Below are 16,885 nucleotides of genomic sequence, written 5' to 3' on the forward strand. Positions count from 1 at the left end.
AAATCACAAAGTTATAAGTGTATGTAATAGTCCTGCATACCTCAAAGAAATCTGGAAAGACACATTCACCCTGAAAAGAAAGGGCAGTGTGTGCAGCAATTGCATGTCCCTGCAGTCCTTTCAGGTTGCTTGGAGGAGCTATGTAGAAATGCTTTCACAGCCAAGGCAACTGCATGTGATGCTTCAGTGATGCCACCCCATTCTGAGGTGTAGGCCTTCAATATTTGTTCAGAGATGTGAGCCTACTTGTATGTGTAGTCTTCTGTTACCAGGTCCCAGTGTGCCTTTTGGGTTCTCCAGTTCTTGTCTTTTTGTCAGTGCCCTTGCTAGCTCTTTGGGATTTTTTTTTTTTTCCCAGGATGCTGTTGCACCCCTTGGTAAGCATGGCAACTCAACAAGAAGTACATTAGGCTTGTGGGATGACTTCCACTTGTCCTCTTTTCCTTTGACTTGCCAACTCTTTAGACTTTTAAGCACTGAATTGCCATGTTAGCAATGTATCTAGGATATGTGCTACTTCTTATTAACGAGTGAGTTGGTGGAAAATTTTTTTGGAGGCATCTAAAATATTTAATACCTTAACTGGTTTAAGGCTGAAGGAGCCAGGAACACCACTGTGAACCATTTTTCACATTCCCTGGCCCTAGTGTCATCTCTTGCCTCAACTGTGTTCCATTTTTTGAATAGGCTCTCTAAGCTGATCTTGTAGCTGTGGGCAGGTCTGGCTGCAGCTTCAGGGCTTGCATCTGCTTGCTGGATCCCGTGACCTCACATGCCTGCGTGATGTTGTCCGGCATATTACAATCCCCATATACTGGGGGCCAACTGAGATTCAGTAGGGTCTGTGTAGCCACTTGTCTGCTCTGGAGCAATGGAAGGGTTTGATAAATACAGTAAGGAATCTTCCCTACATGCTTCATACACCGCTCAGAGCTACAGCAACGGTAGTTTTATTACTGGGAAGGCGTATGTGCAAGCATAAAATAACCATCAGCACTGATCGGAAAATGTCTTTCAGCTCAGAGAGACCATGAGGACTGTAAGTCATGCTGACTGCATTTCAAGGAACACAACTTAAAATCACTCAAGATAAGTCACTGTCTTGGAAGTCAGCTCAGTGGAATATGTATGAAATCAATTGCTCAAAGGTGAAAGAATTTCTTTAATTGGGTAACTTTACGTTTTACACAAGTTCAATTTGTACATATTTAGACTCCTGATTTACATGACAGGGGACACCGAGGCACAGGAAGCCTGTTCTTCCATTTATGCTTTTCATATTGTACGAGACAGGTCAGCATCTTGCTACTGCTGGCCAGAGCCTCCAAGTTGAGAAGCAGAAACTGTATATCCCAGAGTAGGCGTGTACACAGTTGATTCACAATTACAATAAGGTGGCAAGTAGGATTTATTTTCAGCATGGAATCACGTTACTATTCAGTTTGAATCGTAATCATTATTAGCTAACTTGTCACATTTTAGGCTGGTGCAGGTTCTGTCATTTAAATTAGTTTCCAGAATATTTGACAGATAAAACAAGATGTCTTGTTTTGACCTCTTAAAGCTCCCTTCCTGAGTCAAGAATACCACATACTGTACAGAAGTACTTGTTTTAGACCACTGACAATTTAAGACAGTTATGAGCTGAAATAATGAAACAAAACAGGGCATGAACAAAATTATTTCAGTTGTGCTTTATGTATCCCCAATTAAATTTCATCAAGAGTATCACGTAGTGTAAAAAATCTCTTATTTTACCCCTGGTCCAAAAACTGGATTATTTTCCAAGACAGAGCTGGTGCTTGCCCCAAGCCACTTTCAAGGTAGAATGGAATAATTAACAGCTTTAACTTGAAGAGGTCTATATGTCTGTTTTGCCATCAGGCAGGAAACGCCCGAGGTCCATGAGGACTCAGGTCTGTCAGACTGCCAAGGTCTTGCAACTGGATCCAGCACAAGTGATGAGCTCGCAGGTTCTTACAGGGATGTTTACCGTGGCTCCCAGACACATATTTGACATCAAGATCCATCATTCTGATAACTTTAAGTATCTTAGAGAGCTCTAGCTCAAAATTAAGCAAATTAAATTCAGTACACACCAAGAATTCAATAACATCCTGTATTTTAAGCTTTTTTTTTCAGCTTCCTGCCATTGCAAATAGGGACATCCTTAGACCATTTTTGTTGATGAAGGCAACATTTCATGTTTTGCTTCATACATAAATATGAATCTCAAGTTTTGAAGAATCTGGAAGGGAATAGAATAAACCTGCCTGAAAAGACTTAGCAGGGAAGTAATTATGATTTATCATCACATGTCTGGGAAACTACCTCATTTTGAGCTGATCTCCACATCTGTGTAGCTTTTCATTTATAATAGTTCTTCCTGTGGGGTCTGAGGTGTCATTTCCTTCCCCCCCCCCCCTTACATATCCTTTTCATGGATAATTGTATTGTTGGAAATTGGATTGTTTGGTGGAGGAAGACTAATTTTACCTCATTTTAAGGAGTGAATGAAGGCTTTCTACAAGTTGTAAGCTGTTTGGGACCTTTTAGCTGATAGTGAATTACTTTCTCCAAAGAGTCAAGCTGCGCAGAGCTCCAGCGGGTGAGGTGTGTGTCTGCCTCCCCACCTCACGCATTTCTCTCCTGTGTTTTAATAGATCAGATGAGCAGAACCAGGTTAGGGAGCAGCTACATGCACAATGTAAGGCAGTGGAAGAGACTCGGGTCAGACAGGGACTTCTGCACGGTCAAAGCAATAAGATCTTATGCTGCATTAGAGTAGCACAAAGGAACACATTGATGCCTACGTAGTTGTACTCTGCACAAAATGCGAAGCGTTACGGAGGCCCATAGGGTGGGGACGACAATAGGTTTGCATTTGTGTACAACGTTCCTGTTCACTGAGGACCGTTCAGAAACAGGCTTTTGGGAAAAGTAAACTACACCCATCTTTGACTCTACATCCTCACTTTCAGACCTGCAACCTGCTGTCTCTGGAATTGTGTGCTCATTTCTTTTTTTTCCTAGTAGATCTCACGTTTTCTCTTTCATACTGTTAAACTGAGCTTTGTGGCTAAGTGCAGCTTGTAGCTTATCAGTTACCAAATGCAGAGTCTTAGTTCATCATAGCCATAGCTGGAGATATTTGGGGTTATTCAGTGGACTCTACGAGAATTCAGATCTTGTCTTTTCACAGCGAGAAAACCCATACTTTTTGAAAGCCCTGACAGCACCCACACTTTATCAGCCAGACAGGAAGGGCTGTGTTACCTGTGAGCATTCTGTGACTGGTACAACTGGACACTGAGTGCATAATTCAGCACTTAGACAGGATCGGTGGATGGAGACCTTCCAGCCCTATGGATAAAAGTTGCTTGCTGGCTTACACACACTGCAATAAATCCAAGACGCGTTATGCAGCCGACAGCTTGTGTCCGCCCTGGTACTGCTGAATGACAAGTTTAACAAGATTCATCCTCCCTGTGTATCTTGTCTAAAGCTACTGCCTTTAATCCAGCTACTGAGAAGATTATGGTTTATGTATTGCCAAACCACAGGGTCTGTGCTATCGGGCTTGCTCAGGACTTGAACGTGCGCCTGTCTTAGGCAAGTGAAATAAATTGTTCTCTGGGGGGAGAAAAAGGCGTGTAAAACTATTTACTGCTACCTACTCATTTGTTCCTCTCTTGCAGATGAATGAGAACTTGTAATCAAACTTTCCAAGTCCACAAAATTACCTTAAGCTTGTGAATTAACCAGCTTTGTTGTTTTCCTTAGTCTCTTTCTTTCCACAGGTTTCTAAGACAATTTATTTGAAATATGTTAAGTAACCTATAAAGAACTTTTCTTAAATGCATTTTCTGTGTTTTATGATGACAAAACCCAACTTGAAGTGCTGATCCTCAAATCGAAAATGGAGTGTCTTCATTTTGCTGCAGCATCACTCAGGACTATGAAAGATGTCCATAACAGAGAGGGTTTGGACTCTACACAAATCTTTATCTACCAAGAAGAGGCTTCAATTAAAAAAATGAGATGAGGTGTGTTTTTTTTCTTTCAAGATGCTGGAATTTTACAGGTTAATACACAGCCTGATGCTTCAAATATTAAGGTGAAAGCTGCCCATTATGACCTGTAATGAGTATTTAGTTTTTTCTCCATATATGGAAACAATAAAAAAATTAAATTAATGAAAATTAACTGTAAGAATGACATTAATCAATCATGAAGAACAGTATTTATTAATATGACCTGGAAAATGTATCACATGCCCCCTTGCCACCATTCATACCACTTCAGATATTTTACACAACTTTAGTAAAATCAGTAACAGCATGTTTACAGTTACTCTCTCAACCAACAGAGAAACATTTATACAATTTATTAAAGCAGTGAAAAATCCTCATCTTTTAACTTGCTCTCAATAATGTGAGATACATCAAATCTTATGCCCACAGACATACCTCTTCCCACCCCTTCCCGCACTAAAATTAAAATTAAAAAGCAGCTGTTTTCTGACGGTGAAGGTCTCGTTCTGACTGCTGAGTGTACACTGGTGGAAACATCTGCTTTTGCAGATCCCACTCTTCCACAAGAGTCCAGTGATTTAGCACATTGCAAGGAAAACCTGCCTCAAATGTTGTCAATGCAGTTTTCCTGTAGTTTTCAAGAGTGTCAGAACCAAGGGTGCCTTGGTTTTAACAGTGACACTACCGTAAGAACTCTTGAAAAGGCGTCTCTTCATTTTGGAGAATGTAATGAGAATTGAAGGCAAGCTATATGATTACTGCTGTAACTTCTGGGTGGAAAGGCATTACTTCTAAAAGCAAAACCCCTCGCCAATAGTTCTCAAGAATATCCTTTTCCCTTTTTGATACACTTACTGCAAATTAGAGTCTCCAAAGTAGAAATTTAAGTGAAGTCTTTTATGTTTTTCAGCACACTTAGCACAGACAGGCTAAAAACTGAGAAAGCACAGAGCGGTATCATCACAAACTGATAACCATTTGAGATGAGTCTGCTGTGACGCCCCAAGCTGGACATGTAAACAGCCACTGTCGGTAGGGATTGCATTTGGGGAGTCTGGGTGTCAGTTGAGGAACTCTGATTGGTCAGAGTTTCATTGATTCCTATATATTGTAGTCTCTGCTGCTCCCAAAACAGTATGTTCAGTGAATGAGAGCTCGGGTTGAAAAAGAAGAATTCATAGTGGAGGTTTTGCTCTTATTCTAATAAAAAACAGGTATATTGAAAGTGGCCATGGGTATCCTGTATCAGCTGTATAAACTGTACTATTTAAGTGTTGCATGTAAGCACTACAATCCCAACTGGATTTGTGACTTAGTAAAATACATTTAGAACCTCATTTTGGATTGGGCCTTGATTCCCAATTTTCTTCATCCTAAAATACATAGTTAATGTCTGACTGAGTTGCTTGCAGGAAGATGACAAACATCTGTTGTTTTTCAAACTCACAGCAGATGCAGAAAGACGCGTTGATATGTTGGTGCAAAATTACTCTTGTATAATTGAAGAAAATTGCTTAATGTAACCAGAAAGTACTGAAGTGATACGATAATATATAAACATCTGAATATAAAATAACCTTGTTCATCTAGTAAAAAAAGTCCAGAGAAAATGTGATACCAGTGAAACTTGTCTTAAATGACCAATAAAAATATGCTGCTTAAATGAAGTATCTTATCAGAATTATTTCTATGAGAAAATAAGCATGACTACTAATTATGCTTAGGGATAAATACTATGCTTAAGAGAGAGAGCTCCTCAACCTTTGTTATGTTGTTTAAGCTTAATTATATCAGGGTTTTTCGATGGTAACTATGTTATGTGCTGATGAGTGTCTTCTAATCAGTCTTTTTAATTTTCCTGTAGTGCAGGATAGTGGCTGTGACCCAAATATTGAGAATGAGCATGATTATGAAACGGATGAGAACTAAAAGGGAAAAAAAAAAATCTTGTAAGCATGAATGGAAAAGAATCAACTGCTGTAATTTTCAGAAGACACGTTTTATAAACCTTCACTGGTGTACAAATGGTTCCCATTCTGCAACTCTTTTCAGTCAATTAGTTTAATTACCATGTTCAGGAATCCAGACATTCTCAAAGTAAATAGAGCAGTGAAGAGCATTCAGCACTTGCGAGTGATATCTTAAGATAATACAGTACAAGTGCTTTTAATTCCTATGTGACAAAACCAGGAAAACAGTACAAGTTTGAGTCACCTCATACAAATTTATATTTACACCTAAAATTTAACTCAGGAGCCACAGCTCACATGTCCTTTATAATCATGTGTGTTGTTTATAATAAAAAGATTATTCTCTACTGCCATCTGTTAAGTTTAGACTTCAGGGAGACAGGAGATACTTGTATCTGTTAGATTTTAATGAGAGGAAATCTGACAACTGAGAAAAAAGCAGTTTTTCAGTATCCTGATTAACTTTTGGATTTTTTTAAAATCAAAATAAGCATAGTATACCTGGTGAGAACACAGTGGGAAGTACAGGTGTATCTAATATCTGTTTGGTAAATGGAATATTCACAGAACTGTACACAAAACTTTTTTTGAGAAATATGTGATATTTGACAGTTTTATGATGTGTGTATGAAACTAAGATGAACATGCCGGAATGTTCAGTGTTGGAAGTGGAAACATTTTCCATTAGAGCAGCGCAGTATCAATGTTTGCTCCCATCTCTTCCATGTTCCGAAGTGTATCGTGCTACATTTTAAAAAGCAGCTTTAACCAGAGCCAGCTTTGATTTCAAGAGCCTGCTTAGTACTTTCATGGTGTTTTTCTCCCTTCCTTCCTCCCCTCAATATACCTCTCTCACTTCTGATCAGCGTAAGTGTGTAGCTGTGGGTGAACTGGACTCAATAACTGACCCAGACTATATTTCTATATGCACATTATGTCAATTTTTTGGTGATCCAGTTTAACCACATGGCCCCAAAACTCTTACTCTGGCAAAGAGAAAGCAGCAAGCGTAGAAGTGAAAATAAGTGATTGAAAAGGGGACTTCCTTTTCCAGTGAAAGAGCCACTCAAACTGCTTGTAAAACTAGAGCCTAATTGTGATGCAGGGGGCTGCGTAAAAAAAAATAATCCATTCATGTTTCTGATGAAATACCAGTTTTGAACTAGAACAAGGAACCACCAAATAAAGTACAATGTGATTTTGTTACTGTTCTTATATCCACAAAGTCTTGATTTCAAACCATTTCTTGAAAAATCTGCTGCACTCCTTAGCTCTTTCAGTTTTGTCAGGATGGTAAGAAGCTGTTAAATAAATTTGCTTTATAATGAAATCAGCTGCAAAATATATATTTTAAACCAGTTTTTTGTGAGCTTCTTCCCAGCCTACCATTTCATTTTCAGCCTGCCATAAACGTTCTGAATGTTGTAATCATTACAATTAGTATTCATATACTAAACTGAACTTCAGTTTTCTAGAATTTTTTAATGCACAAACCCCACAAAAGGAAACACATTATTTGAAAAGCTATTGCTCAATTACTACATTTTTAAAGTTGCATTTTACTAAATTTTATTTATGTGTTTAAATACTAAAGATTTTTAATGCTTTATTCTACTCTTTTCATAATAAAGTTAATTTCGTAGTGCTTCTGCCTTTTGAAAAAAATAATGGCTATTGGACCACTTGTCACCACATGATAAGCGTATGCAGGTTTTTTTGTTTTCTCTAGGTATTTGACTGATTTGTAATCCCGTGCTACTTTTTTAGCAGTAACTCCTTCCGTCACCATGCTAACCTGCCAGGTTCATGGTTTGTTCTCCTGAGAGCAGATAACTGCTTTCTAAAAACTACCATAGCAGCTGTTATCTTGGAAAAGCAGGCAGTTAGTTCCATGCTTTACTCACCTGCGAGATCATTCGTAGTCATTACAGTTGTAAATATTCTTGCTGTAAATTGAATGAATACTGATTAGCAGACTAGATACAACACATTTATACCTTCAAAAAATTATGAAATGTCTATTTTTCAATAGAGAAAATATAAATTGTATAGACATTCCCACTCTTCACTATTTTAGCTTCAGAGATCAAGCTCTCAAAGTTGAGCGTCACTGTATTAAAGGTCTTTTTTAATAAGGAAATCACTGATAGAATTTTTTATCTGTATCTATTTATCTCACTAGATGGATGTGGTCAGTTTACTACTTCTCTTTCTGTTCAGCCTCCTCCTTCAGTAGTTGATACTGAGCTACACCCACAATTGAGTTAGCGTGACTTAACCATTGTGAATGTTCACATGCATGCTTTTAGGCTTCCGCAAATATGAGGAATTCAGCTTTCCTTCCCACAACAAATCTAAACATTAATTATTTCATGTTTGCAGCAGACTAAAACCATTCACAAAATTTATTGCCATTGTTCAACAAGTGTACCACAACTTCTAATTGTTGACTTTAAAACATTTGTTTCATGGGGAAATAGATCCAGAATCACTGTTTTACAGCAAGACTATTTTAAACAAGTTTTGTTAATATGACAAAGGCACTCCTGACAAATAGCTGTTTGAAGAACTCTTCATGCAGACCACTAGGTAATTAACACATGAACTTCACAAATCACTGTTCTTGGTACGTTCTTAAATTCTCCTCTGTTGAGAAATGTATTTATATGTAGTCATAGAGTTAAAGGTATTTACCATTAAGTGTGTATTTATTTGTAGATAACTTTTCAGAACCAGCGTTGCCTGATTGTCTAACCCAAAATTTAGCACCTTTTCATGCTGGATCACTAGCAATTTTATTAAATCCTAGAACATGAAAATCTTTTCTTTGAAAAGACACTCTTTCGGTTATTTCAACTGTATCAGGTACCCTTGGCCATATTTGCATGTTTTCTAAGTCAAAGTGTCATTGTGACTGAGCTGGTGTCAATGATAAAACTTGATTTCAAGAGACTGCGTGGTATCTGAGTCTCAGAAGTCGGCACTAAGGGAAACTACATTAGGCAAGATTCCTACCTGCTATGATGGAGTAAAAACCCAGTGGAAAAGGCATTAAGAGGAGATCAAAACTCAGTGCTTCACACCAAGTTGCCCATAGCTTACTTGCACAGGTATATGCAGACATACTCCAGGTCAAGGCGCTCACTTGTCCGGAATCTTTTGTCTGCCAGAGACACCGCAGCTGAGCCAGCTTACTGGCCGCACTGATGAACGTGCACAAATTCTGAAAAGCAGGTAAAAAAAGAGAAAGAACCTCTGCCATTGCATTATCTGAATGTTTAGTTTATGGCTGTTAGTATGTAACTTACTGAAAACAAGGACTTGCTTTTTCATTTAGAATAAAACAACAAAACAAACCAAAACTTTTTCAGTGTTTGGCAACCCAAGCATTTCAGCTTCTTACTAAGGAACCCTGAAGCAAAAAACTGAAGTTGCCAAAAGCAAGGCACTGATTTCTGAGGTACTGCCCAGAAAAAAGCAAAAAGCACAATTGCTACTGCTGTTGGCAAATGCTTGATAGAAGCAAATACAGTAAGAAGCAAAGAAATAAAAAAGCTTCTCAACCTGCTACATAAAACTGTTTATGAGAGTTAGCTAAAATGAGACTGATCTAGTCTAAACAGCAAGGTTGATTCAGACCATCTGTTACCATTATGTCTGGCAAACTAAACCATAAAAGAATGAGAAAACTGACAAGAATGTGTAGAAAATGAGTCCAATTGGTGGGAAAAAATAATGAAGGGAATGGACTATTCACTCTGTCATCCTTTTAAGGGGGGTTTTCCAAAGGCAGTGGGTAGAGGGGACCTCCACAGGGGTCTCTGTGCCATGCCCAGATTTCCCTTGCAAGTAAGGATTGGTATTAATGCTTAGAAGCTTTTATCCCCATTTGTATCACCTTGCGTATTAGCAACTCCAGCTCATCTCAATTAAATTTTAACTTTCTTCTTGTAAAAAGACCATCTTTAAGCTGCATAGGGCATTATCAGATTATATTTTTCTTGTAAAATGCTAGCACTAAAGGGAAAAAAGATCTTGTGAAATACTGAGCATTCCCTATTTCAAATGCTTTAACCAATGCTCTATTCTTTTCCTCTTATGTTAAAGGTTTATCAATGGGGATTATGGCATTAGGACTAAAGAGGAGATCTTTTTTCAACACCTTAAACCTTTGCTAGTTTTAATTAAGGCAACACAATTAACAACTTTACCTCTGAACATTTTTTTTTTTTTTTCCCATACAGTCTCTATTGCCGGTGCTATGTTTTCCAGCTACTCACAGAAGGAAAACAGCAGTATTTGAAAACTGGGTTTGTTCTGAAAGCTAACCCAGACGATTAATTCTTACAAGGACAAATACAAGGTGATATTTCACTAATCGAGATGTCCAGAAAGAAAGTTATTTCATATGTGGACCTAATTTCAAATAATCACACAGCACTTACCATGGCCAGGTCTATTATCCACTTCCGCAGTGTTAGCACGTACCAGCCCCCCCAGAATCTTACGTTATGTTAAGTTCTCATAACACTGAACATTCTAGGATACAAAAGCTCTTGAAACTGCCTGGGGAATAAGATTTCTTTAAGCATCTGGAAGTAATCTTATTGAAACTTTATAACAGACTAGACAATCTAGATAAAAGATTAAGCACTGGTTGAAACATTAAGCATTCCTGTTTTTCACACTGTCTTTGGCTGAGCAGTTTCTCAAGATCTGCTCCAAAGCACAAGATTTAAACCCAAGTCCTATTTCTTTTAAAAAAAGCCAAACTCTGCTGTGTTCATCAATCAAATAAAAAAGATTCATCATTTCCACCCTGTATCTCTAGTTAAGATGTAAATTAAGAATTGATCTTACTCCTTATCAGTTGTGGGCCTTCTAAAGCACAGCTACATATAAAGTTTACTTCTTGTAGAGATTTTCTGTGATCCCAGAGATCACCATGTGAACGTGAAATGCACGTTGAGGGGCAGCTGAAAATTATTTACAATGGTAGCACAAAACAAATGATGACATAGCTGCTATGCAAAGAACTACCAAACAAGCTACATAAACCAAAATTCCCAGATTTGAAAGGATACGTGACTGCATAGAACAAAGCTTGTTTCATGTTTCCACTGAAACGCAGAATAAGCAAAAGGAGAATGACATCTGAAATAAATAAAAGATCGCTCGTCACAGAAGGGAGAGAAGGGACCCAAATGCAATCTTTGACAGTTCCACTGGGCACCATGTCTATGGAAATTTGTTTCTTGCAGGTTTTGTTTCTCAAATTTGATTGATGTCCAAAACACTGCAAGCTCCAAAATGAAGCTTTTCATAAAGTCTGGAGTGTTATAATGCTTTTCTCCCATGTGGAATCACTTACACTGGTGAGGATGAACTTATACTGCAACTCCACTGTGTATGTATTAATTAGATTTTTCTCCTCTACCCGTTTTCATAAAATTTGTAAGAATTCCATTATATTTGAGATACTCATTCCCTCTTTCCCCTGACTCCAGCTAGAACTGGTCAGTGGATTCACATCACTGCAGTGAAGTATTGTACCTACATGCAGAGCCTTGGAGTGCTGAATGGGCCCTGCTTTATTTCCAAATCATGACTTTAAAAAATTACCTTGTGCAATGATGATGGGGTATTCCAGATATGTCTGCAGAGGGTAACCATAATAGATCTGGTACCTCAGAAACACAAGAAAGCTGAACAGAAAGACACAAAACAGCATGACTGCATGAAGGGACAGGACAGCTCCTTCACAACTTCCTTTTTACTGTTTTGTTGTGCCAAAAGGCTCCAGATGGGTGTAGCTGTCAAACTGATCAGAACAACATGAAGACAAAGTGCAAGCCATCTAGACTACATTGTTATAAAATTGCCCAGTGTAGGTGGGTCAGACTGAGAGTCTGTTCTGAAGTACACCAATCAATGGCCATTCCTCTTCCTGCCATTCCACCGTATAGTATCTAAAAGGAATTGAACTTCTATCACATTTCTTTACTTTCTTCAGCTTTCATGCAAGTCCATGGGCTTAGACAGAAACTTCAAGGCTGCAGACAAAATACAAAGGACTCTTAGGGCATAGTTTTATATAAGGAAAAATCAATGGTTTCAGGCATAGGAAGATGGCATTAAGGAACTGCCTGTCGTGTAAGAAACTGGCTTTTGGAGTATTCAGAATTTTAAGTATCTGAACTTCCTAGAAGTCTTATTTCTTGTAGGGTCAAATTAGACTCCTTGCCTCATGTTTCTGAGTCACTCCTCTGCCAGGTCACTGCATGCTAACTCCACAGAACCATCCCAGTTTGCACCAGTAGCCCCAAAGATCTCTGCAGCTGGACAAATAGTCCAGGATAAATAGTCTACTAAATAAACAAACAGTCACAATACATGTTGCCTCCTTGTAACTCTTCCAAAACAGTTTTGCCCAGAGCAGTCGCACAACCTGCAGCGGTGTGGGTATTGCGGTTATCACCCAGGCGCTGAGGAGACGAGCTACGGCTCCTCCACACCCATCTGAGACATGACTTACAAAGCGTTTTCAGTGCACATCAATACACATGAATGATTTTAAAATGCTACCACCGCTCCTTGGCAGGGGCTGTGGGGTAAGTTATCTTTTCTGGAACTAGAATTTAGTTCACTTACTCTGAGGTGTATTACCAGTAACCAGCAACAACAGGGGTTCAGCGCTGTGGACAAACGTGGGTGGCACAACGGCTGCAGTGGAGACCAAGGGGATTCCGCACAGCTCTGTGCAGAAAGGTGTCCGTACACCTAAGCCTCTGCAGAGCCAGACCGGCCAGTGCCCCTAACTGAAGACGAGTCACAAGTGCATTCAGAAATCACATGTCATTTTTGTGAGGTGATTTTTCTGATAAAAAGCCCTTTTTAAACTTGGTGCGGCGTGTTCTGGCCACCTCCATCCCTCGGTTCAGCAAACACAAACCTTTTCAAGGGATCTTCTCACATGTTTGCACCCACATCTGAATGTACATGCACGCAGTTTATTTATTTTTCATTCCATACAATCCTCTTTAAGCAAGATTTAATAAGCCTAGCCCATGTGAGCTTATTACAGACTGACAAATCATTGGCGTTTGACATGGTTTATAATTTTCTTAAAGAATGATTATGTTTTACTTATTCGGGTGAGAGAAGCCTGTCTAACTGGTACAACTACCTGCCCAACAGGGCACCCAGACCATCAAACAACCGAAATACATGGCTTAAACCCAACAGCACGTTGTCCCCAGCTACATGGGTGGCCCGGGTTGGTTCTGGGCACGTTAAAAAATCCGTTTTCCCTTAACCAACGGCGCGGAAACACCAAACCAGGAAGTTTCTGCTCGGCAGTTCGTGCGCGCCGTGAAGGCAGGACGCGGCGCCGGCACAGGGGAGGCGCGGGGAGCCGGCGGGGGGTGACCTGAGTGACAGAGAGGAGCCGGTTTAAACCCGAGCAGAGCACGGGCTGTCGCTGCCACTCCCTGCAGCCGCCCCGCACACCCGCCGGCTGTCACGGAAGGAGCTGAGCCGCCCGCGGCCGCAGCACAGCCCGACCGGCCCCGCCGCCGCTGAGGGCGGCCCCACCGAGGCGGTGCCGCCGCGCCCGACACCCCCCCGACCCCCCCCCCCCGAGCTGCGCGCGCAGTGCAGGCCCCCGGCATGGCGGGGCGGGGCGGGGCGGGGGCTGGCGCTCCGCGTTGTCCCCGTGTGTCGCGTCGGTCGGGTGTTCCCCCCCCGCCTTACCCCGCCAGCTCCAGCAGGACGCTGCCCACGCTGACCCCCCGCGCCGACCCGGCCGCCAGCACCGCCGCCAGCTGCGGCAGCTTGACGACGGCGCACACGGCCCAGGTGCTCCAGTGGGCCAGCTCCAGCACCGTCGGCGCCATCCCGCTGCGCTGCGCACCCGCGGAGCCCGGAGTGGGGAACCCGCCGTGTGGCGGGGCGGGGTGTGGCGGGGCGGGGAGCCCGGCCTGGCCCGGCCCTGCCCCGCTGGCGCCCGGGCAGCCGTCACGGGGCGCTCATGGCGGCCGCAACGCCCGGGGCAACGCGGCCCGTGAGCAGGGGCGAGCCGGGCCCGGCAGAGCCGCCGGGCGGTTTGGCAGCGCGGAGGAGGCCGGTGCGGCTGCCCCGGGAGCCGGGGTGCCTCCTGGCAGCCGCCGGCGGGGGAAGGGGCCGGTAACCCCCCCGTCCCCCTGCGCGCGTGTGGCCGAACGCCGCCGTGACCGGGGCAGCGGGGCGGGGGCTGCCGGTTCGCCTCCGTGCCGGTGGTTGAGGCCTACCCCCAGCTAGCGCTCCGCGGGGTCAGCGCTACAAACTGGAAGCTCCAGGTTGAGAGCGCTGGTCCTGAAACTACTCTTTAGTTACCTTAAACAAACCCCAGGGAAGAGTCATCGTCAGATGCTGTGTTGGTGTAAAAGGTTAGCCACGGGTTGTGCTCACTTCGGAGTGGCGTGGGTTTGGAGCTGTAGGCTGGGTTTCAGTTTTCTCCCCCAGAGTGCAGTTTCCAGTGCTACAGCTCCTGTTTTTTTCAGATCACGCTGTCTGGATTGCTGCGGCGCCGATTCCATCAGTAGGAATGGCGTAGGTTTGACAGCGACACTTTGGGTTACACAGAGAGAAAATGAAGCAGTTCTGAATGTTGGACTGGTTGGGTTATCAGAGATGGAGCGGCTTCCCCGGAACACACACCTACCCACCATACACAGTGACACAGAAATAGTGAAGCACGGTTTTTAAAGCTTTTGTACTTATCAGCTTGTCAGAACTAAATAAGAGCAATTATCCAAGCAGTACACATTTGTACTGATCACACACGTACAGAATCTAGGCCATTTCATACTCGTATATGGTCAGGACTACTCAGAGTGTCAAATTCATGCCATTAATTCAGATTTTTACCTACATTTTAATTGCCTTAAAGCAAGGGGTTACGGGCATAAAATTTTTTCTTTTTAATTTTAAAGAATGTTATATTTCTGTTTGACTAATAGTTCTTAACGGTTAGGTTTCAGCTGTTTTACATTTCTCATAAATCGTTTTCTGTTTTTTTGATGATATGATTTTACAAACACGTTTATTGCATTCATTCCACATACCTTTAGTGGTATTTTAAAACAGCATTACTAATGCTTAATTTGTAAATCATGTTACCATGTGTGTAATTCAGTCATAAAAAAAAAAAGAAGCAAGTATGTAGGAGTACATAAATTCTCAGAACTCTGATTGAAATAAATACCCCCAACACAAAACTTTAATTTTAAAACTTTCTGTTAATATAGTTCAACTTAATCAAGCTTTTCAAAGACAATATACTCTAAAAGAAGAAAATTTGAAGTTACTTGAATATTAACTATTCCAAGATTTTCTTGATAAACTGAGTTTACACCCTTGTGGGAGTACTGTGTACTTGAAAAAATAGTTGAGTAACCCATCACACTAAATGAAGTTATCTCATTTAAAATTAGGTTTGAGGTGTAGACATGTCTGTCATTTCAGATAATCTGAGAATAATAGAGAAATATTTAAGGTAGAAGTTGTGTATCTGCATTACTGTGTGGGTGCTGATCCAACAAAATGTGAAAATAATAATACACACTGCCTTGTATCCTACTAGAATAATAAAGAGTCTGAACTGTCTTCAAGCTGTTAAGGAGGTCCATGAGTATATTTTCATTCAGCTATTTCTATATTTTAAAAAGACATGAAATGTTTACCTTTAGTCATTATTTCAGCTTTCTAAAGAATACATGCTGGTTTGCATTGCAAACAATCGGTTAAGCAAAATTTTTTACTGTCGTTCCCCTGTCCTGTCTGTGTAATGATACCGCTCTACTGGCCACTTAAGTAGCAGTTTAGGGAAAGAACAGATGTCACAGTGCCGTACAGCCCTGTTCGAGGTTACAACAACAACAAAAAAAAGAGTATAAGGGATTATTCCTGTTCTGTTTAAATGAATCAGTTTTATATCAAATTTCAGACTCTTTTACTTGGTAAATTCCAGCAGAATGCAGAACCACTTTACAGTTCAGTGAATAAATTCATTACATTTGAATCTATAGTGCAGATTGCGTATTCTGCAGCAGATGGGCAGTGGTTTAACACTGCTGCACCTCAAATAGGAATGCAAATACTAATTCCTGTTTAAAAAAATAGAGAATTATTACTCTGTAATAATGAAAGACAAAAAGCCAAACCAGATTTTTTTTCCAGTAATGATATGGGTTTATTGTATCTGAGTTTTTAAGCAAAATAATGTCCTGAGTTTTGTGGTTTTGCAAGGAATGCAGAGAGTGCTCTCTTGCTCATTGTTTCCACAGCCTACCATGCTAACAGGGAACAGTTCATTTTATGGATAATTGGTGTTTCAAGATCCAGGTTAAAATGAAGTTTCACAACTGGGGAACCTGTGAGGATGGAGACAACCCCCAAGAGATGTGTGGAGGAAGGCTGGGGATGGACAGAGTTGGCCAGGGACAGCAGGCAGCAAGAGGCTCACTCGCTTGCCCTGAGAAAGGAGTGTGACACTCTGAACACACACAGCCCACGAAAGAAACCAGAGGGACTGGAAGTATGGGCACAGCTGCAGAGCTGTGACCTCTTTGGGATCACAAAGACAGGGTGGCAAAGTTCATGCCGAGTGCTGTGATAGAAGGATATAAGCTCTTTTGGAAAAGCAGGCAGGAAAATTAGTGGAAGTTGTGTTCTACACAAACAAGTGTCTCTTCCTGGAACTCTCCTCTTTGGAGTGAGCAACAAGCCAACTGAGATCTGAGGGGTCGGGATCAGTGGGGAGAACAGCATGGGGAACACTGCTGGGGCACCTGCTGTAAACTGCCTGATCAGGAAGAGGAACCACATGAAGCCTTAAATAAC

General features: G+C 41.3%; 1 protein-coding gene across 3 annotated transcripts; it reads right to left on the bottom strand.

Annotated features, from left to right (window-relative positions):
* Positions 1-260: 260 nt before the first annotated feature.
* SLC66A3 (solute carrier family 66 member 3) lies at positions 261-13,938 on the bottom strand. Of its 3 annotated transcripts, none has more exons than XM_074895634.1 (7): positions 13,757-13,938; positions 11,627-11,709; positions 11,089-11,158; positions 10,450-10,507; positions 9,131-9,227; positions 7,909-7,950; positions 261-5,959 (listed from the first exon to the last, which is right to left on the bottom strand). In XM_074895634.1, exons 1-7 carry the CDS (start codon positions 13,897-13,899, stop codon positions 5,871-5,873), a joined length of 582 nt encoding a protein of 193 aa, XP_074751735.1. In that variant the 5' UTR covers positions 13,900-13,938; the 3' UTR covers positions 261-5,870. The 3 variants fall into 3 exon arrangements, with proteins under 3 accessions (XP_074751735.1, XP_074751734.1, XP_074751736.1); XM_074895633.1 differs by having other exon boundaries at positions 9,107-9,227; XM_074895635.1 differs by lacking the exon at positions 7,909-7,950 and having other exon boundaries at positions 9,107-9,227.
* Positions 13,939-16,885: the final 2,947 nt, after the last annotated feature.

This window comes from Athene noctua, chromosome 1 (genome assembly GCF_965140245.1).
Source record: "Athene noctua chromosome 1, bAthNoc1.hap1.1, whole genome shotgun sequence".
Taxonomy (NCBI): Eukaryota; Metazoa; Chordata; class Aves; order Strigiformes; family Strigidae; genus Athene; species Athene noctua.